Source organism: Rattus norvegicus, chromosome X, assembly GCF_036323735.1.
Source record: "Rattus norvegicus strain BN/NHsdMcwi chromosome X, GRCr8, whole genome shotgun sequence".
Taxonomy (NCBI): domain Eukaryota; kingdom Metazoa; phylum Chordata; class Mammalia; order Rodentia; family Muridae; genus Rattus; species Rattus norvegicus.
In genome coordinates, this window is record NC_086039.1 from 27290483 (window position 1) to 27312426 (window position 21944).

Sequence of the window (21944 nt, forward strand, 5' to 3'; positions counted from 1 at the left end):
GTGTGTGTGTGTGTGTGCTTTCAATTGAGAAATCACTTGGAAAAAGAGAGGGTGAAACTAGCCTTAAACAAACAAAAAACTGTCCTTGGATGAGGAAGGTTTTCAGTCACGTCAGCCAAGCTGAACACAGAAGAAAACTGTGGGCAGTAGGGTCAGTTACATGCTGCTGGCAGCAGGGTTGATTATGTCCTCCACCCCAACCCTGGGGAAACTATGACCAGGGAGCACTAGCTGCTGGAGGTGGGGTGTCCTTTATTGCAGAAATAGGGCACCTTCTCCAGACACCTTTCTACCGGGAGTAAAAGGCCAACCACATTGCAAAGGCTATCTTCCAGAGCCAAGAGCTGACCAGTAGGGCAGAGCTGGACTGAGTGGCTGACTGAACACGTGATACTGCCAGACTGCCTCCCGGGCCCTCTGTGAGCCTGAGGCTGAAACCGACATTTGCCTCTGGCAGGAAAATGAACTTGTCAGTTTCTGTGTGCTTCAGACTCTCGACCCAAAGGAGCCAGGAATTGCAGTAGCAATTTGCCTTTGTATCCCAGAGCTATAAAGGTAAGTTATTTGTCACTCTGAGAAACAAACCTGAGAGGAGTGACCTAGAAATCCACACCACTGTCAGTTTAAAAAAGTATGATCTTGAAAATAATAGATTGCTGAGAAAGGTGAGGGCTGTATTTAATCTAAATTAGAGTTTGACCTTTGAGCAGAAATGTGGTTAATCCAGAGGCAATGGTGGCAAAAGGGACAAGGTTAAATATAGAAGGAAATAAAAGCTGTTGATATAAGTGGCTGGTCAATTTAATCCATGCCTGTTTGTAAAACAATCTATTTAATGTGCATTTCAGGGGAGTGATCAAAAGGAATGTTATAAATTGTGATTTAAAGTTAAAACAAATGGGATATGAAGGAAAAGAGCTTCTATTATTGCCCTTTTACATTCCCACAACATTCATGTAGTTTGGCAAACAAACATTTTATACAAGAGCTGCTTTAATTCCAAATGTGCAAATTCCAATTTATGAACTGTTCACAGATTTTTCAAAAGCTTTTAAGAAAAGACTGTTTTAGTGTGAATGAAAAATGTTGACAATGTACATTTTAATATTAAAGTGACTCACTTCTTCAGAATGTCAGAAAAATTAGACAACCTGAAATAATGAGTTGTTTTCAATAAACTCATGCTTGAGAGATGAAATGTCTTACCCCAGGAGTTAAGAAAAATAAACACAGACACATACAGTTATGTTCTGTCAACAGTCTTTTATTTTAAATATTCAAATATTACAGTAAATAGTATTAATGTGTGGTGCCACTGATTTTTTCTTAGCAAATAAAACCAATGTAATGCAGTCACTGAGAGTAACTTAAAGTATTAGTCATCAGTGCAATTGCTAGAATATTCCATCAAGAATTGCCTGCGTGTAATATTTCACATATTATTTGGAACACCAATTTTCTAGTGCAGTGTCTAGTGCATGCATGGTCTATTTCGGGTATCATTTTGATTTTCATAAAATATATTTCTCTATTGCATCTGATAAAGTAGAACACCAGATTGTGTTTCTTCCTACAATAATCTCCTTATTGCTACCTTTTGTCAAATCCTATTACATGCTTGGAGCCTGTAATAATGTTGATTGTCCCTGTGTGCCGTTTCCCATAACTGTCCCAATAAGGCCAAGCAATAGACATGCATCAAAACAAACGCCCTGAAAGAAGGTCAGACTGAGTGTTACCTGCCACTTCTGGAACATCTAGGGTCTTCCCACCCCACCCTCAGACCTCTGGTCTTGCTCCCAGCCGCAGGACTTCAAAGATATCACGTGGCAGCGTGGAGCACGCCTCCTGATGACGTCACAGAACTCGCAGCAGACGCGCTGAAGAAAGGATGCTCTAGGATGCTGTCCAGGTGGACGGCCACGCTGCAAGATGCGGCACTGCAGGTAAGGGGTGCACGGTGCCCGGATGCTCTTCCTGGAGCTCCCAGCAGTACAGACGCTGCAGGTGGAACCCGGGTGGTCTGCTGCCCTGGCAGCATCCCCTAAAACCGAAAGTCGGGCCTTTGGCTGCTACAATGCCTGCTACCCACAGCTGTTTCCTCCTGCTGCTTTTGCTGTTGCAAGCATCAGATGGGGAGTGGCCTGGTGCAGGTCTCTTAGTGAGTTGGGTTTTGGCATGCTCACGGGCAGAAAGTGGGCAAGGGCCAGACAGAAAAATAATAGCAGCCTCTTGCTAGGAAGGGGCAGAAAATTTTGTACTGACTACAACACATATATTCTAAGGCCAGAGACCAAGTGAAGGAGCTGCTTTGAAAAGATAGCCATAAACCATTTTCCTTCTGCCATTGTGCTGGCTGAATAAAGGAATCTTTATTAATTCTTCTCACAGAGGTTGCTTCTCAGCAGTGAGTCTAATTCCATTCAAAGCAAAAACTTGCTAGGGAATGGCAACTTCTGAGCTGCAATCTAAGTCAGTTTTGCATTATTATGCAAGAGTCCAGCACTTAAATGTGCCTCCCCCCTCAAATGTGTTTTCAGTAGATTTAAAAATAACAGCATTCAATGAAATACAGTAAAATTTAGTTTTCAAAGATAACAGGTCATGGTAAAATGTGGCAATATATCTAAGAACAAAGTGGCCCTTAATGAGACCTGGGGGTTGGAGATAACCCAGACCTTTAGAATTTCCAGCATTCTTCTTAATTGCTTTGCTGCATAATTAGCTCACTGAAGGAAGGGGCTTGATGACTCAGCGGCAGATGGAGGGTCAGGTGACTTCAGTCCCAGCATGACAGCCAGTGTATGCATGTGTGTGTGGGGTGGGGAGGGAGGGAAGTTAATGCCCTCTTTTCAACCAACCCTGTTTATATTCCTTTCTTCTGGTCTGTGGTCAGTACTTGTGTGGGTATCCTAGAGAGGAGAATGTAATATTCTCTACTGAAAACCTTATGTCTTTAGGAGCTAGGGCATTAGCACTAGAACTTATATCCTCTGAAGACTTTCATCCCCCAGTAACTTTGGTGAGGCAGTGCTATTCAAATTGATAATTGAAGATGAGGTTTTTTGTTCACACTTTGGCTATCCTGATGAGTTGCTGTGTTCTTCGTTCAGTGATTCTTTTATCGTGGATTTCTTCATTTGTTTTAGGTTGGGCTACATGCAGTAAGTTAGGTGTTTTTTTTTTGTTGTTTTTTTTTTTTTTTTTTTTTTAGCAGAATTGTTGTTCAGTGTTGGGTCATGTGCTTCATATTTGAGAGATCCCTGAATACCATCTTTAACAGCACAAAACAAAAACATCCTCAGGTCCTCACATTTTCTTCTCCCTAACTCTTGACAGAGCAGAGCAGGTAATGGAGGCAGGTAGAATAGACACTTGGATACACTTTAGGCTTTGCAGCTATATAATCTTGAAGTAGACACTATTATCTTTTCATACCTTTATGTTCTCATTCTGAATGTAATTAGTTTTGAGTTTCTTAATTTTCCCATGAGGGGCTTCTGATGCATTGTAGGATGTTTATCTTAGTATGTGGCCTCCACATGCAGATGCTACTGTGATGGTGTTCCTTCTGATTGTGACAATCCAAATGTACCAGGCAAATTGCTACCTGCTTACAGATTCCATTGACCCTGGTTAGGAGCTACTGATTTAAATGATAGCTGTATTCTTTTTTCCCACCCCTGCTACTGGGGTTGGAATCCAGGAATATGTATTGTATGTAAGATAAGCACTTTACCACTGAGTCATTGTCTCAGCCCATAGATGCTCTTTAAATGTTATTCTAGCTCTAACATTCCAGAATTTGTTTTCTTATGATTTGTTCAACGTGTAGCCCTTGTTCTGAAACCATCATGTTGGGTATATATGAATTACAACGTGAAGGCCTTCTTATCGTGAAGGTTTACATTCACAGTTTCTGGGGTAAGATGAGAGGAAAGCTTGCATGGTGTTTGTAGTGTAGGGCTGGGATGACACAAAAGTGAATGTTGGAGAAAAAAAAATAGGCATTAACCAATCATGGGCTGAAATTTGTAGAGACTTATCTGCCCAGTGAACCTGTGTACATAGTGCATTTCATTCTGGGGCAAAGTATATCTAGTGAAAACACCATCCTTCTCTTCTGCAAGGAGAGAATGACAGGTTATATTGAAGGTATCTGAAGGATGACAGAGTGAGACGCTTTGTTCTGAGGCCACATATGGTGAAGCAAGGGTAGAAGTGGTGTGCCCACAGCTACAAGGAGGCCAACATGACTGTCTGTTGAACCATGGAGCTGGCAGGTATCTCAGGACAGCAATGCATGCAGGCTTTATTTAAGCTTTGGAATAGAAATATGTTTCTTGAAGGTCTGACTTTGGCACATATGAGGGTGAACAACTGGCCACATAACTTTTTATCTCAGAATAGATGCAATGTATGTGGGATGCTGACAACTATTACTTGGTGGCCCTACTTCCTCATGTTTAAAAAGGGCCAGCTTGATGGAAGAAGAAATGTAAAATAGGAACATCCCAAGAGACATGGAACTGTGAGTTCCAGTGCTGTTGCAAGGTGAGAAACATCTTTACTGAAGGTTAGAAGAATCTGAAACTATTTCCTTGTCTCCTGGGCCTGGAGTTTGGGGATGTACCTTCTTCCTTTCTTTTGTCATCAGCTAGCTCATGCCTATCTGTCTCTCCTCTCCTGGTCTCATCCTCAAGAAATAGTTTGCCTTTAGTGAAAGAGGCAGCTGCTGAAATCTAGGATGAGAGCAGCTGGCTGTATCTACTCTCCAGGCCACTTTTCTGCTCAGGTGTCTTTCCCCTGAGTCCAGGTAGCTCCTCTTGGATCCAGAGTAGGCTCTCTCAACTCTTGTTACCCCAGAAGGCTTGTCCCTCACCCTGAGCTATCTGGCCTTGCCCTTCATAATTCAGAATCATAAAAGTAAATTAGAATGAGTGCATGAGGGTGTTCTTTAGCAAATGATACCTAAGAAAACAAAGAGCCTAATAAAATTTGTGGCCCTTGATTGGATTCCAGTCTGAACAAACATGCAGTAGACATTTGGGGGATGCTTGAAGAGTTATGTGCATGACTATCAGATGGTGATTTGGTAAAATTAATTTGAGACTTCTGCTCTTACTGGGCACAATCTTGCATAATCCCCTCCCTTGGCAGTTGGGCCACGCCCTGTGACTCACTTAGCTGGGACAACCTCATGACACTTCTGAAATTAGGATATAAAGAACTGGGGCTTTTGTCTTGGGTATGTGTTCTCTTGACAGCAAATTTCTCAGGACCAGCTGTGTCTTGAGATGGTGGAAATCTTATGAGAGACCTGGGGTCTAGACACTTGGCTCAGGTGCACCCAGATTCAAGTGCCAAATACTGTAATAGTTTTACATTGTTAACATGACACAATCAGTATCACCTGGAAAGAGAGTCTTAGTGAAGAATTGTCAGATCGGGCCGATCAGGAGGCATGTGGGGAGATGTTCTTGATTGCATCAATTGATGTGTGAAGATCTACCCACTGTGGGCAGCATCATTCTCAGGGGTTGTTTTCTAAATTGTATAAAAGTAGAAAAAAATGAGCTGAGCAATAAAGATTCATGCATGTATTTTCTCCCTGCCCTTGACTGTGGATAGAACTAGATACTTCAGTTCCCTGCTTCTTTGACTTCTTTGTCATGATAGACTGTAATCTGGACTTGTAAGGCAGATTAAACCCCTTGTCCCTTAAAGTCGAATTTGTTAAGGTGTTGTATCACTTTGTCAGGAAAGGAAACTAGGACATACAGTGAGATAAGATAAGGTTATTTCCTGTTGCTGTGTTTTGGGTAATTTGTTATACAGCAACAGATAGCCCATACATATGTTTATGGATGAGGTCTTATATTTTGGAGATGCTTAATAAAGTACTTAGAGGTAAAATGCCAGGATAAAACAATTCAATCTTTTTGGTTTTGGTTTTTAGTGCTTTTTTTGAGATCTGTTTAATATGTGTTTAAGTAGAAGACAAAAGAATTATTGTCCTAACTGCATTACTTTCAGCATCTTGTAGCTCTGCCCCTCTCTGTTCAACCAGTGGGTGTGCCAGACATCAGTAACTCCATATCTAAGAGATCCAGTGGGTGTGCTGGACATCAGTAACTCCGTATCTAAGAGATCCAGTGCCCCTCTTTGGCCTCTGGGAGTACCTGCACTCTTGTTCAGGTACCCCCACATGGACACATACTCATACGTACTGTTTTTAAAAAAGAAAATAAATCATTAGAAACAATAAAATTAAAAAATAATAATTTCAAACACGAGAGAGAGAGAGAAATGTCTGGGAAGCATACATGGCTGAGGTTGAAGGCAGTGAGAGGAATGAATGAAATGATGAGATTATATTTTAATTAAAAAAATTAGTTAAAATTTCTGACCCAGAAAAGAACTAAATGCATTAATGTCCTAAGAAAAAGTCATCAATATGATTACTGCAAAAGCATTTCCCTGTGACATGAACCTCAATATTCATTTATTCCTCTACTCAACACCTTAACAACATTGTAGTTTATTTTTAGTTGTGTGTGTGTGTGTGTGTGTGTGTTGCATGCATGCACAAGAGTATATTAACGTGTCGGTGTGGGTGTATGTATAAAGGTCAGAGGACAAGTTTTACTGTAACCTCACCTACCATCCTGTTTGAGACAGGGCCTTTTTTGTTTTTCTACTGCACACACCAGGCTAGCTGGTCCTCAAGCTGTTGATCCTTTTGCTTCCATCTCAAATCTTCTTATACGAGTGCTGGAATTATAGATACTTGCATTCCAGATGTTCATGCTGCTTTTATGTGTCTTTAGCAATTCCAACCCAGGTCCTCATATTAACACAGCAAGTGCTTTTAATCACCAAGCCATCCCTCTTCAATAGCATTTTAATTCAGCAACTATTCCTTGCATTTCTTCTGTGTGTCTAGGCCAGAGTTTCTCAACTTGATACTATAATGGTGTGTTGATTTTAGGTTGTGGTTGTTTTGGTTTTGTTGTTTTAGAGACAGGATCTCAGATGTGTAGCCCAGGATGGTCTCAAATTTACTGTTCCTACCTCCGTCTTACAAAATATTGTTATTACAGTCATGCACCATCACACCTTGTTGGGGCGGCAAGCTTCTTTCTGGTTGGGGTAGTATAGAATGTTTAACAGTTCCCCTCACATAAATTTACATAGCAACCACTCTTGATATGACATTTGAAAATGTTCCAGTCATAACCAGGTGTCCCCTGGGTGGCAACATGGTAGACAACTTTAGGATGGTGAGGGGGCTGTGATGCATTTATCTCTGCAGCTAGCCCTCCAAACAACAGGCTGGTGACAGTGACAAGAGCTCCCCATTAGCTACTTAGTGAGGTGATGAGAGCCATAGGATCAAAGAGAAGACAGTCTCAAATGGAGGCTGAGAACAAAGGAATATACAGATGCATAGGAGAATTAAACTGAGACTGTTTCAAAATGTTAGTACATTGCAAACCTGTAATACACAAAGGTCTGGGATGATCACTTCCTATTACCTCCTTTCCCTTCTTCCCCACCCGCCAGGACTCTCTGTACCCTGTTACCCCTTGTCTGCCTGACATAGGACTGAGCAGGCTGGTGTGTGGCATGGCAGGCTTCCTGCAGCCTGAGGCCCACACAGCTATTTGTCCCATTTTGAAACCTAGCCTGTGTGTTGGAAAGGAGACCAGGCCAACCTCATATGGCCTCTGATGACACAATCAACTCAGTGTTCTCCACCCTCACCCAAGGGGGGGATGGGGCTATGATGTCCCTGTGTTGCTGTTGCCAAGAGTCAGGAGTTTAGCATTTCCCCACAGACACCTTCCAACAACAGCAAAACGAAGGGGCTCAAAATAATAACAATAACAATAATAATGACCATAAGCACTTCATACACATTAAACTCACAGGGTTCTCCAGCATTCTGAGTCAAGAACTGTTACCCTAAGCCTTTGTTTAGATAAATTAACTGAGGCAGACAAGAACATATCTCTCATATACCAAAAGAAATGGATTGCATAAATCCCGGGCCCCAAGGTCTTTTGCCACTCCTAACAGGTCACAATCATTTTCGGACCTGGATGCTTCCTGGTTATATTGAGTGGGCATTGGGAGCCATGTTTCTCCTAAATTGAGTGGAAGCAGTTTACCGTAGGTTATCCTTTCATCTTGCAAGTGGGCAAAGGCAGACACATCCTCCCAAAACCTGGCTATGCTCTATTCATTGCTTGGGCTGCTGTAATGTAGGATTATATACTGTTTGGATAATAGCAACTTCTCTCATACTTTGAGATCAAGTTGTGGGTGGGGTTGTTTCCTTCTGATGGCTGTGAGGAAAGAGTCTTTTATAGGTCTGTCCATAGCTTGTCCTCCTATGTTGTGTGTGTTTCTGCACCCAAATTGTGTCTTATATGGACACTGATCTTATGTGATTAGGAGTCCATCCTCATGTCTTTATTTCAACTTAATTACTTTTATTTTATAAAGACCTTGTCCTCAAATATAGTCCACTCTAAAATACTGATGGCTGTGACTTTGACACATGAATTTTTATGTGGATATAATTCAACCATAACAGTGCCAAACAGTATTGCAGGGAAGTTGCACCTTGTGTCCTGGAAGTCTCTAGCCTCCCTGTCCTGGTATTCTCCACATTGGCCTTCTGCTGACTGACCACTATTTTTTCTGGCAAGTTTTTCTCCACAATCTATTTTCTGCTTCCTTGTAATATTCTTACTCATAGATTAATGAAAGTTAGATACTAATGACAAGTGACTTTGTCAAGACTTCAGGCAAGGAGTCATCAAACACAGCTTTGATGTATTCCTCCTGTGTCCTCAGTTCGGCCACAGCAAAGAGAGCAAGGATGATGTGGCTGAGATGGTAGCTGAAGTTACAGTCCTTCTGCATGTTTTTGGGGAAGCAGGGTTGGTGAAAGGTATGACTAAGCTATGAGGAAAAATAGCTCATTGTGGTGGGCTCTTCTGTATCGTGACCACAAAGTCTTTCTAGACTGACAAGTAAGAACCTCCCAGGCTTCCTCTGTAGGAGGAATAGTAAGTCTAACATTTAACCAAATCAACCCAGGAACTAAGACCTGAGAAGTAAGTAAACACAACCTGGCCATAGAATCCCAGGAAAACTTCTAGACCAGCATAACTATAGGTCTCAGTGGCCACCCTGAGATATATGTGCAGGTTTCCTAACTATGCTAGGTCATAGCCTTTTCATGTCCCAGTTTAACCCTAGGAAGGGAGTGCCTACCCCACAGGGTTCTCTCTGCAACCCTTTCTCTTGTCATTGTATGATCCTTGGCCCCAAGACTTCTTTAAATCCATCTTCTGTAGCTTCAAGTCATGTTAAACTCATCTTTCTCTAAGGAAAGCCCTGATCTCAACTGAAGCCCAGCCAATAACTGGGTAAGGTTTTCTAAAGAATTGTTATTTATTTCTGACTATTTAAGTCAGCAGCATAACCAAAGAAACAGCTATTTTCCTCCTTTCTCTATCTCTGTGGATTCCCACACCTCTAATAACCTTATCTCTAGTTCCACCAGATATCAAATCATTGATTAAGTAATGCAGTTTTGTCCATAGGGTACATTTGACAGTAATTTTTTAAAAACCTAATATTAAAATATTTTAATTAGCTTATTAATTTATTGATTTTCAGATAGAGTCTCATGTATCTCAGAATGGTGTCATACTCACTTTGCTGAGAATGACCTTGAACTTATGATCTTTCTGCCTCTACCTCCCACATGATGGCATGAAAGGAATGGACCTTGTGGGGATCAAACCCTGAACCTCCTCTTGCACACTAAGCAAATACTCTCTGGATTGAGCTACACCCCCAGGGCCTGTCAGCAATTTATATATATTTCCATGTGCATGTGTGTGTGTATGCCTATGCATGTATGACATGTATTATGAGAGGACATTTGGTTGAGAATTGGTTCTTCCCTTCTACCATTTGGCTCCTGAGGATCAAAATCCAAGTTATCAGGCTTGGTGGTAAATGTTTTATCCATTGATCCATCTCACTAGCCCATCTCACTACTTTTAAAAGTAAGATGGCATAAGCTCAAATGAATTTGAAATGGTGGGATGTTACACAAGGCAGCGAGGTGAGGAGAGAAGTGTCCGTTACTGGAGAAGTCACCTTCTAAGATGGATCCTCCCATCTTACATAGAGGTTTCTCTGTTGCTTAACTTTAAAGTATTTGTGTACTCACTTAGCTGCCCCAGTGACTGTTTATTGTCTGTAATTTTTTTCTCCCTAATCGATCTTCAGAAACCCTGGTTTAGGGCTGGAGAGATAGCTCGGTAGTTAAGAGTACTGGCTGCTCTTCCAGAGGGGTCTGGGTTAGAATTCCAGCAACCACATGACAGCTCATAATTGCTTATAACTCCAGTCTCAAGCATCTGACAGCTTCTGGTCTCCACAGGCATGCATGTATGTTGTAAACAGTCAGGCTGGACACTCATACGCATAAAATAAAAGTAAATAAGTAAAAAATACTCTGATTTTCACTAATGTTGACAATTTGATATGACACGCCTGGGCTGTTCTTTTTGTTTTGAGATTAGTTGAGGTTCTTGTTTCATTCAGAACAGGATTTTGGAAGTTGAATGCTCTAGTTAGTGTATCAAAATGTACTTCAGATAAACTTCCTGAAATACTGTACATAATAATTGCACAGTGCAGTGGGTAGAACCTAGGGTCCCAAACATCCTGAGCTACTCTCTAGCCCCTTGAATAAATTTTAAAACCAGATTCCCGGTTGAATTCTAACATTCTTCCACCATTTGCATGAGAACTTCAGGGATTTGCCTCATGATTGGTTTAAGGAGTTGCCAGATTGTGGGTGCTATTTAAATTATCCGTTTGGGGCATGGAGCAAGGGAGTAGAAGAATATCTACACCAGTTCTGAGAGTCATTGCTCACACTGGCTCCCAACCATGCATTTCAGGCATGTCACATGAAGAGAACTATTGTATCTGGCATCCAAAACACTGATGTCAGATATAGAGATGCTACTTGAAATCAGCTGGAGCTATTACAAGGTTTTGAGTGGTATGAGTGGGATACATCAGACGGACAACTGAGTCACATGTTCGCATGTATGTGGTCACATAGCTGTATTACAGCCATTATAATCACTGGTCAAGGTGCAGACTTGTTTATACTTTCTTTGGAATGCTGCAGGAATGCCTGGTGAAGGTTGAGGGTGGAGGAATTGGGGAAAGTGTCATGTACCTCGCTCTGTATCTGTCGTGTGTGTGTGTGTGTGTGTGTGTGTGTGTGTGTGTGTGTGTGTGTGTGTGTGTGTGTTAGAGACAAAGAGACAAAGAAAAACACAGAAGACACAGACGGGGGGCACAGACAGAGACAGAGAGAGGGAGGAGAGGGAGAGAAAGAGAGAATGCAGTGTGGACAGAAAATAATTTCCTGGTCCCTTTATTATGTTTCTCTTTTTCTCTTTTCTTTTTTCCTTTTATTTGAGACTCAGTCTCACACATCCTAGACTAAGCTAAAACCTGGTGGAGAGAGGACGATAACCTTGAAATCTTGACTTTACTCTGTCACCCTGTTCTGGTTGATTTCTTTGTCAACTTGACACAAGCCAGAGTCGTGTGGGAAGAGGGAATTTTAATTGAGGAATTGCTTCCAATGGATTGGGCTGTAGGCAAGTCTATGGGGTCATTTTCTTGATTAGTGATTGATGTGGGAGGGCACAGCCCACATTAGGCAGTACCGTCTTTGAGCAGCTTCTTTGGGTGTTATAAGAAAGCAGGCTGAGCAAATCATGGGAAGCAAACTGGTAAGCAGCACTCCTCCATGGCTTCTGCTTCAGATCATGCCTTCAGGTTTTTGTCCTATTTAGCTTTCTGCCTTGGCCTTCTCTGCTGATGTAAAATGTCAAATGAAATAATTTGCTTTTTATCAGCACAAGAAAGCAAATGAGTGCCCCACTTGGGTCCTAGTATTGCAGACTACTAGGATTATATATTTGTACCACCAAACTAGGCTCTTTAGAACAAGATGGCTACAAAGAGATCCACCTGCCTTTGTCTCCCAACTGCTGGGAGTGATCCACCCACAACCTGGTCCCTTCAATGTTTTTAAGTTTCCATTTTTTCAAATCTTTCAAATCTAAGCACTGTGAGAAGAAAGCTAGAGCAATATCAGCTACTGTCTTAAAACCATATGTGGAAAATTAATTTTTGCCTTTATCCACTCAAACAGGTTAAGAACAGTAAGTGCTTAATGGTGGTACATGCCCATACTATCTGCACTCAAGAGGCTGGAGCAGTAGGATTGCTGTGAGTTTTAGGCAGCCTAAGGTATGGAATAACAGAAAACAAAGCAACCACCCAAACAAACAAAAGAAGTATAGTGCTCTGTTGGGCAATCCGAAGCTAGAAATTATTTTATAGCGGTTGGCAGTGTTTAAGATTTTTGTTATATTGAGTGAACTTCAGCTTTGAGTAAAGGCAACCTGGGCCATTCTCATTCACTGAGCTCCCAATACTCCTTTCAGAAACCAGCAAAGCAGAAAATGAGAAATTGGCCTTCCTGCTTAAAACTTAGTGGGTTGGTGATGCTCCCACATCTGACTGCCCAATTTAAGACAGTTCCAAAACACCCCAGTCACACTGATCAGGACAGAACATATTGACTATCATGACTAAATGTTGACCATCATCTCCTAAACCAGTCTAGTGACCTATTTTGGTATGTCTTTGCTTTTCTCTGCAGAATTGCTAGTGAATTGTTTGTTCTGGCGAATCATAGCTTACTTCTGTGTTTCTGACTAGAGTCACATAGTGTGTATCTGATGTGTCTGAATTGTTTGGCTCACTATTCTGTGTTCAACAGTTACCTATTGCAAGCATGTTTAGGGATGTGTTTGAGTCAGAGCAGATTTGAAGAGAAGCTACAGAAGGGGACAGAGAAACTGCCATGAGGAGGAGAGGCAATTACACTGGTGCCTGTTCCTTAGGCCTCAGTTCGTATTATGGGCTCTTAAATTGGGGACTTCTGATGAACTACAAGCTCAGCAGAGAAGGTGCAATAAGTCTGGGCCGAGTTATAAGTTAAAGAAGATGGAAACCTTTTTCACAAAGGGGCTTTGGTTGCCAGACCAGTAGGTGCTGAATCAGCAAACCTGGAGAGGCTCCCTCTGGTGGCCATATGTGATGACACCATGTTTGAGCCCAGAGGCTGTACCAGTTCCTGAGTTAGATGCCTTATGTAACCCAGTAGGTTACAAGATCTTTTAAAATGCTGCTTGTGGATTAGTCATTGAGATTGGCTAGAACATCTGTAAGAAATGAAAGGTTTTTTCCTGCGGAGGAGGGATGCTTATTTTTAGATGTCACCTGACCTAGGCCTGTCTCTGAGCATAATATTCTTAGTTCCTCTCTTCCAGCTGTATGCTTCTAGAATTCCTATTGAGTTCTATGATGTTCATTAGAGGTTACCTTTATCTCTGACCTTAAATATTTTATTAGAGAAATACAGCCATGATATTTTATTCATGAGCCAGGGCAACTAGAAACTGAAAGAATTAATTAGTTGGAGAAAATCCTTCTGGTTGGAGAATCTCATAGAAACCTTAGAGTGTGTGTGTGTGTGTGTGTGTGTGTGTGTGTGTGTGTGTGTGTGTGTGCACACACATTAAGAACTGCCCTTTATCATCTCACAGTGTCAAGGTTGAAATGTTAGTGATGCCTTTTATTGGTATTTCTGGGACCTCATTCCCTTAAATGACTCGATGAGGCACAACTGAGGCTGCTCAAATTTGAATTAGTTCTAGTGGATCACAACAAATACTGCCCATGGTCGAATGGGCAATGCATTGGAACTTAGTTCTACAGTCAAATATCAGAGAGGGGCTGGCAAAGGAGGACTGTCTCATGGGGTAAACTCAGCTTGCCACCTTTTATATGGCTTCTTTATTTTACTATATTTGAACGCAAATGATTTTTACATTTTTATATTGGTGATCCCCCCCAATATTTTGTAGCACATGAAGATTATATGAAATTTGAATTTCAGTGACCATAAATACGGTTTTATTGAACCAGAGCTATAGCTTGAACATGTGTCTGGTCTTTGGCTACTTTTGAATGATAACAAGAGTCAAATAAACCTAACATCAACCACATGGCTCACAAAGTTTCAACCATTTAAACTCTGGCCCTGAACAAGAAACATTGGCCCTCCTGGTTATAAGGCAGGTTGATCGGATAGTAATTATGTCCAACAATTCAATAGACATTATAGCACAATTTAGAATATAAGAAACTGGAAATTAGTAAAAAGCCCACAGATAAGCAGCAGTAGCATATGGTGTAGACTTAGCCTTAGCAGGAGTTAAGGACTAAGGGTACAATGGGAGGCTTTTAGGAACTAGGCACATGCTGTTTCTTGCCTTCAGTACTGGTTCCCTTTGTGAGAGGGCAGGTGAGCTGCGTTTTAAAGTTGTACTTTAGTATTTTTTTATTTTATGTATTTATTTGTGTTTACACATGTGGCGACCAGAGATTGATGTTGGGTTTCCTCAGTTGCTATCCACATTGGTTTTTGAGACAGGGTTTCTCATTGAACTTTGAACTCACAAATTCAGGTGGGGAGGCTACACAGTGAGCCCCAGAAATCCTCCCTTGTCTGCCTCCTCAGTGCTGGGGTTACAAGTATATTGTTGTGATCTGCTTTTTCCTTTCTTTGGGTGGGTGCTGGGGATTAAATTCAGGTTCTTTGTGCACAACAGGCACTTCACTAAGTCATCTTCACAACCCTGATTTTTCTATTTTTGTTACTAGATAATTTACTTTAACAGGAAGTGATTTTAAGGCTTGGGGTGTAGTTTGGTGGTAGAGCACATGCTTAGTATGCATGAGACCCCAGATCAATCTACCAGCACTGAAAAGAAAAGAAAAAGAAAGGTGGTGGGAGTGGGGGAGAGAGAGGCGTTAGTATGGCAACTCCTCACAATGTTAGATATAAAGTTTTCTTTGTCCTAGCAACTTCACTCTTAAGCATATATGCAAGAGACATGAAAATATGCACACAAAGACTTTATGCCATACTTATAATAGCATTATCCATAACAGTTCCAAAGTAGAAACAATTCAAATATTTTGTCAGGAGATATAAAGAACCCAAATATGGTACTGTGCCACAGGGGAATGTCATTAAGAAATAAAAAGGAATTAAATGCTAATGCATGATCTTTTGTAGCTGGACCTTGTGCTAGGTGAAACGAACTAGCCACAAAAGGTCACATATCAGATGATCCCATTTAGGTGAAATACAGAGATTCATAGACAGAAAGTAGGGGACTAAAGAGGGACTGCTAATAGCTGTGAGGTTACATTTAGAGGAGACAGGATAGTAATGGTAATTGTACAAGTCTGGGAATGTACTCAAGTATAGATTCGAACTTTATGGTATTTCAATTATGTATAAACTATGTTTAAAACAGATTACTGTTCCATAGCCTCTTGTGAGTTTATATAGGTCAGAATACAGAAGTTTTAAAGTGACAGCCACCTAACTCATCAACACAGATAGCTAAAGTGACTGACTCTTCCGCCAGGTTATTGAGATACATCCCTTTGGTCCAGGCTGATAGAGTACTACAAAACAGATTCTAGAATTTGAGTAAAAGGGCCCACTCAAATTCTTGTTCTCAGAAAAATAAGGCAAATTAAAATGTCATAGCAAACTAACTAGCTTCCTTGGACTTTTCCTGTGATTGGTTTCTACTTCCTTGACCTCTGATTTTCTTTAGTCTGAAGGGAAAGCAGTGAGACCCTTACACTTGGCTACAGTTCTTGCAGGTTACTCCAAGGCTCCATTACTTACTTGTATATATTCTTTTCCTTTTCTTTTAAATTTCCTTTCTTCTCTCCTCCCACCCTACCTCTTTTCCTCCCTCCCTCTCTTATCTTTTTTTTTTTTTTTTTTTTTTTTGGAGCTGGGGACCGAACCCAGGGCCTTGCACTTCCTAGGCAAGCGCTCTACCACTGAGGTAAATCCCCAACCCCCCTCTCTTCTCTTTTGAGGCAGTATTGCTCTAAATAGTGCTAGTTATTCTGGAACTTGCTATGTAGACCAGGATGACCTTGAACTTGCAACAGTCTTTCTTTAGCCTCTCAATGCTAAGATTACAGACATATACCATTATAGATATACCAATTGTAGATATCTTTTGGTTTGCTTGTTTGTTTGGTTTTGGTTTTTCAAGACAGGGTTTCTCTGTGTATTCCTGGCTGTCCTGGATCTCCCTGTGTAGATCAGGCTGACTTTGAACTCTGAGATCCATCTATCTGCCTCTGCCTTCTAAGTGCTGGGATTAAAAGCATGCACCACCGACGCCCATCGTAGGTATCTTTTTATAAATGGTTATCAGTCTCTTTTGTGTTATACTGCTCAGTCCTCACATCTAGGTGATAAAGACAATGATGGATACTTTTGAGGATTTGAGACAATCACACAGATTATCTCCATTTGAATTTTGCTGCCGTCAAAGAGTATGTATTTTAGGATTTACATCTCTGTACAACTAACTAAATCCAAATGGCAGTGAAGATAGCTCTGAAATTTCTGGAAATTCCCAAAGGCCTAAACATTAGCTGTGGTACAGACGAACCATTCTGATTAATGAATAAATGTTTGCTTGTCCATGAGAGGGTGAAAGGAGTAGGTATTAACTTTCAATCTCTGCGTCACATGTTTGGGCAGGTCACTGGAGGTCACATAGCTGGCTCCGGGAATTCACATAAATCTCTCAGTGGTTTGTCCACTTTGAATAGGGGAAATTCAGATTGGAGGGAAACCAGTCTCTAATAAATGCAAATACTTTAATGGTATTTTTAGGAAAAAGAGATTTGAACTGTCTGGCATAGATTCCTATTTTAGTGACCTCACTGATCCTTCGTAAAGGTAACCTAGGAGGCCCCTTGAAAAGCACCATTGAATCACCCCAGTTTCTTCAATCTGAAATGAAGTCTTGGATTTAGTGGTGCTATCTGTCAGCCATAGACTTCATGTAGTCATAACAATACCTTGAGGCAAATGCTGCTACAATCTCTGTTTCATAGATGAGAAGACTGAGGCCAGGTATGGCTCAGAAAATTATCTACAATTATACCACTGGGAAGTGTCCCAATTGAGTTGGACTCAGGCAGCACTGTTCTAGGGTCCTAATAGTGCTACCTTTCAGGAAGAAATCTTGAAGTATGAGAGAAGTGTGTATTAAAATTTAGCTTGGGCTGGGGACGCGAAATCAGTTGGTAGAATGCTTGTTTAACATGCATCAAACCCTAAGTTCTGTCCCTAGCACCATGTAAACTGGTAGTGGTAGTGCACACATGCCATCCCAGCGCTGGAGAGGTGGAGGCAGGGCCATCAAATGTCCAGTGGCATCTTCAGCTATATAATTTGGAGGCTGGCTTAGGTTATATGAGATCCTGTCACAAGATCGAAGTAGTACTTGATGTTTGAATTTAAGACTTCAAGCATGTTAGCAAGTGCTCTACCACTGAGCTATCCTACCAGCCATCCATATGTTTAAAAATTTACTTATGAAAAATATAGCAACATATAATAGTGATTTACAACCTAAGATGATTACAAATAACCCTTATTTTCTCCTAGATATCTTTCTGCATTTGTGAAGATTGTTTTGTAACTTGGAATAATCAGTTCCATTTAAAAAAAAAAGTCCACAACACTATTTCTGGATTCTAGGTGGTTTCTAGAGACGCCACATTCCCCCAGCAAGATTGTGATCTATTTTCTTTCCATTTGACCTTGATGTGCTTTTGCAACAGCCACAGTATGTAACAAGAGGGCCACTGCCTGACTTCTGAGGCTAGGTGAGGTGAAATGACACATCTTCTGCCTGGTCTCTCTCAGGACACAGTTACCTTGGAGAGGCCACATGGTAGTGTCATGTGGAGCCTCAGTAATTCTCATCCTCATTCGTTGAGGACTTCCAAGCCAGGCAGAAATAGGAGTGAGCAAGCCTTCAAATGACTCCAGGCCCTGATGACTGTATTTTCTTGAGCATTCTCTAGTGAGAATTGTTTATGCTTAGTCAAATCCCAGTGCTAACAGTGATAAAATGAGGTACTTGTTTCTGTGTAAGTCAACATGCTTTGAAATGAACTGTAAGTAACCTATAGAGGTCATATTACCTTTTTTGTTTATGATGACAGTGACCCAACTAGTCCCTGCACCCCCCCCCCCCCAGCACTGAGTTCACAGATATGTTACCCATCTTGTTTTTAAATGGCTTCTGAAGATGTAACTCAGGTCCTCATACTTGCATGGCAATCACTTCACTGAGTTTTCTTTGTTGTCTCTTCTAGTAGTATCAGAAGAAAAAGGGTCAGAGAAGATATTATACTGAGTCTAGCTATTTGAGGCTGAAGAACATTGCCCACTCCACCTGAAGCTGTGCTCCTTGACCTACTTTCCTGGGCTCTTAGTCAGAGGTCAAAGGTTCTTTCTACTTCCCTCACGCAGTCTAGTTGGAGTCCAGCTGCTCCAAGCCTCCCTTCCCCCTTCCCCACCTCCCTACCATTCATGTTAGACCATACAGTAGACCAGGTTACCACCCCTAGTTTTCTTGCATTCTCTGAGCCAAGGTAGTGGCATGTTTTCTTGCTCACAGTGCTCTTATGGTGGCCTCAGATCCCCAAGGACACAGATATGTCCAGAAATATTAGGGGTATGATTTAGTGAATCTTGTGCAATATTCACTTTCTGGCTTCTGGAAATGAACATGTTGGAAAGAATTGTGCAAAGCACATGGGGCTGCTTACCTGTCTGGTCTGGCCCTATTACCTCTTCTAGTATCACCACTTCCTTGACTTTGAGCTTTCATGATGCTTCTAGTGGTGAACCCTGGGCAGTCTGGGCCCTTAAGTACAGAGAAATTCTGCTTTCTCCTGGAAAAAAAATGAATATAGACTACAGTGTCCTAACGACTGATGCAGTAGTCAAAGAAAGTGTGACTTTTAAGCCCCTTCTGACCAATAACATGTGTTCAAGCCATTGAGCTGTTTTAAAACCACAGAGCCACTGAATTCCAGATCTGAAAAGAATCTCACACCACACATTTTTAATGGATGAGAAAACTAATGCCCATGGAAATCAGGAGGACCTTTTTTCATAATCTCACAGCAGGGTGCAAGCAAAATCAGCCAGGGACTTGAAGACTTGGTACATTGTTTGCATTTTTCCAAATTCTACCCTTCAGAGTGAAGAAATCAGTAGTCTATTTCATCTCCTACAAGTACTTCTCAAAAGAAGTACATCATACCAGGTTTTAGAATTTTAAAAATGTAGTCCGCCGTGCTGGTTTTGATGGATTTATTAAGAATGCCTTACTTTATTCTCCATGTACATAAGGGGAAGTCTTCTTTCTCTACCTGAGGGATGTGAAGAAACTGGCACAGAGCTGAAAGCCTGGGCAGAACCTTATGGGAGAGTGCATGCTGGGGATCAAACTTCATTTCCCCTGCCTCTAAATTTAATTTTTGCAGAGACATTGAGACAATCAGCCAAAAGGAGAGTGCGCAACTGAAAAGGGCTGAGGAGCTTTGTTGTATATGCAAATGCTGCTGTATTTAGTCAAATAAGGGCTGAGCTAGAGTTTTGGAGGTTAATTCTTGTCTAAAATTTATATAACCGGGACTGCTCCTGTTGGCAGTAGGCACAGTGAAAGGTTTCTTTGGAGTGATACCGGTGGCTTCTGACATTTTGGTCTGAACGACCCATGCCCTCAAACACATGCTGAGCATGTCTCTAAGGATATTGGTCTAGATTTCCCTGGACCACACTGTAACTAGTGGAAAACTTGCTTATTTGCTTGCACATCTTTTGTCTATGTATCTTCCACTCACACTTTTTTCTCCTCTCCCCTCTCCCTTTTGCCCTCTTTTTCATTTAAGATAACATTAAAACTTCTTCGCTATTTATGGTGGCTGCAAAAAGTCCAATGGGTTTTGTTGCCCCCATGGTCCAGAAATAATACATACAGTTGAGTTAATTCAGGGAGGGTATTGAACACTGACTGCACGCCAGGCCCAGCCACAGAGAGGTGAAAATGAGTAAGTCTTTCACTACAGAAGATCACAGTAAAATGAGAAGTTAGTGATAGCTTTGGTATACTTGTGAGTTCTGATAAGGAAGTCTTTGAAATGAGTAAGCAGGGTGCCCCAGCTCTCTCTCTGGGGAAACTAATGCAATCTCTATAGATGAGAAGATGCAGGAAAAAAAAAAAAACCTCTACAGACTAAACCAGAAACTTTCCAGGCAGAGGATAAGCTATTCAAAGGAGAGGAGCAGCACATTCAAAGGGATGGCATTTGGGGGTAGATACGCTCAGAGCCACCATTTAGTTCAGGGTGGTATATTCTTTTATACTTAGTAGGAGCCTTGATTATCTTTGTTGATCTTTATCCAAGTGATTTCCTGCTTTCTTTCATCTCTCAAACTCATTACATCTTTACCAACACCCAGCTATGCACTGGCTAGGTTTCCTTTAAATGATACAGATCCCTGTTCTGAGGGTGAGCCGACCCATTCAGAGTAGCTTTCAACATCAAAGTCCTAAATGGTATCATTGATGCTATCGCTGCTAACACATGTTTGTCTTTGTTGGGCTCTGGTGAATTGCGTTTATGGGAAGGGGGTCTGTTATCGGCTGCTGTTGAAGACTTTGATCCTGGCCTCTTGGGAGCTTCATGCTGAGACTGTCTTACACATATTTTCTTGCTTTAAGGATTAGATAAAAGAACTAGGTGTCCTGCATATTTTCCAAAGTCCCTTTGTAGGTAAATAGTGGTTCTACAGGAGAGATGTTATCTTCTCAGGCAGAATATAGCCAGGATGAGTTAGGGAAAATTCTATGCCATCCCAACTCTGCTGAGCATTGTCATCCATTGCTGCTTCAATCCCCTTCACCACTGGAATTGCTTTTCCTATCTCCAGAGCTTCACTGGTCTTCATTTTCCAGACTCCAAGTGGGCATGACTCTAAACTGATAAAGGTTTATTTACAAAACTAGATGGCCTGAATTGTTCTGTAAGGCGGTTTGCAGAGACTTGATCTACGTGACTCAGGTCAGCAAGGAGTCTTGGATTCAGCCTGTAGGAGGCTGTCCTTTGAAACAATGTCCTCAAGGTCATAAGCAGAGCTATCGTCTGCCAGCAAAAAATGTACCTGCTGGGGAGAAGGAATAAAAATAAGTGAAAAACACAATGAGCCCTTCTCGGGTACAAATGACCATGTGTTCCTTTGAAATTCACCATACTGAGCTGACAGAGATGATCAGTTCATTTCTCAGGAGGCTGATCCAAGTCACATACATATGTCCTTCTTGCTGCTCTCCTATCTTTCTGGAGTCGTTATTCCTCCATTTGTGCTATCCCACTGCATTCCAAAGAGTTCCTTTCATTTTTCTTATCCATATTGTCTTTGTTTACACTCTTCCTGACCCTCTCTTTTCCTCTTTTAACTACAATCTCAGGAGAGACATGAGCAACTCTTTTAGGGGTCCGTGAGAGGCAATCTGAACTCAGTTGATTAGATCATGTTTACTTTCCTGTACGAATTCTGGGTCTAGTGCGCATACCGGTCAAGCTCCAGTAATGTCTACAGATGGGTGGGCTGTGACGATGGCTCAGTGAGTAAAGCTCTTGCCATATGGTCATATGACTTGAATTCAGATCCTCAGAACCCATGCAAAGCTGTATGTAGTAACACATTTATGTAAATTCCAGAAATCCTATGATGAGATAAGACTGAGATGGGAATCCTTGGAAGCTGGTGGGTCAGCTAGCCAGGTATACAAAGTGGTAAATAATAGATCGTGTCTCAAACAAGTGTAAGGTAA

The 21944-nt window shown here is 41.4% G+C and overlaps 1 protein-coding gene across 2 annotated transcripts in view; it reads left to right on the forward strand.

Moving 5' to 3' along the window:
- The first annotated feature begins 286 nt into the window (after nt 1-286).
- The window catches only part of Clcn4 (chloride voltage-gated channel 4), a 66199-nt gene continuing 44541 nt past the window's right edge, over nt 287-21944 (forward strand). Inside the window, exons 1-2 of one of the 2 annotated variants that reach the window (XM_006256828.5) lie at nt 287-555; nt 1804-1946. In XM_006256828.5, coding sequence (XP_006256890.1) covers nt 1933-1946 — 14 coding nt within the window. In that variant the 5' untranslated portion in view covers nt 287-555; nt 1804-1932. The remainder of the gene's footprint in view (nt 556-1803; nt 1947-21944) is intronic. The other variant, NM_022198.2, reaches the window with a different exon arrangement.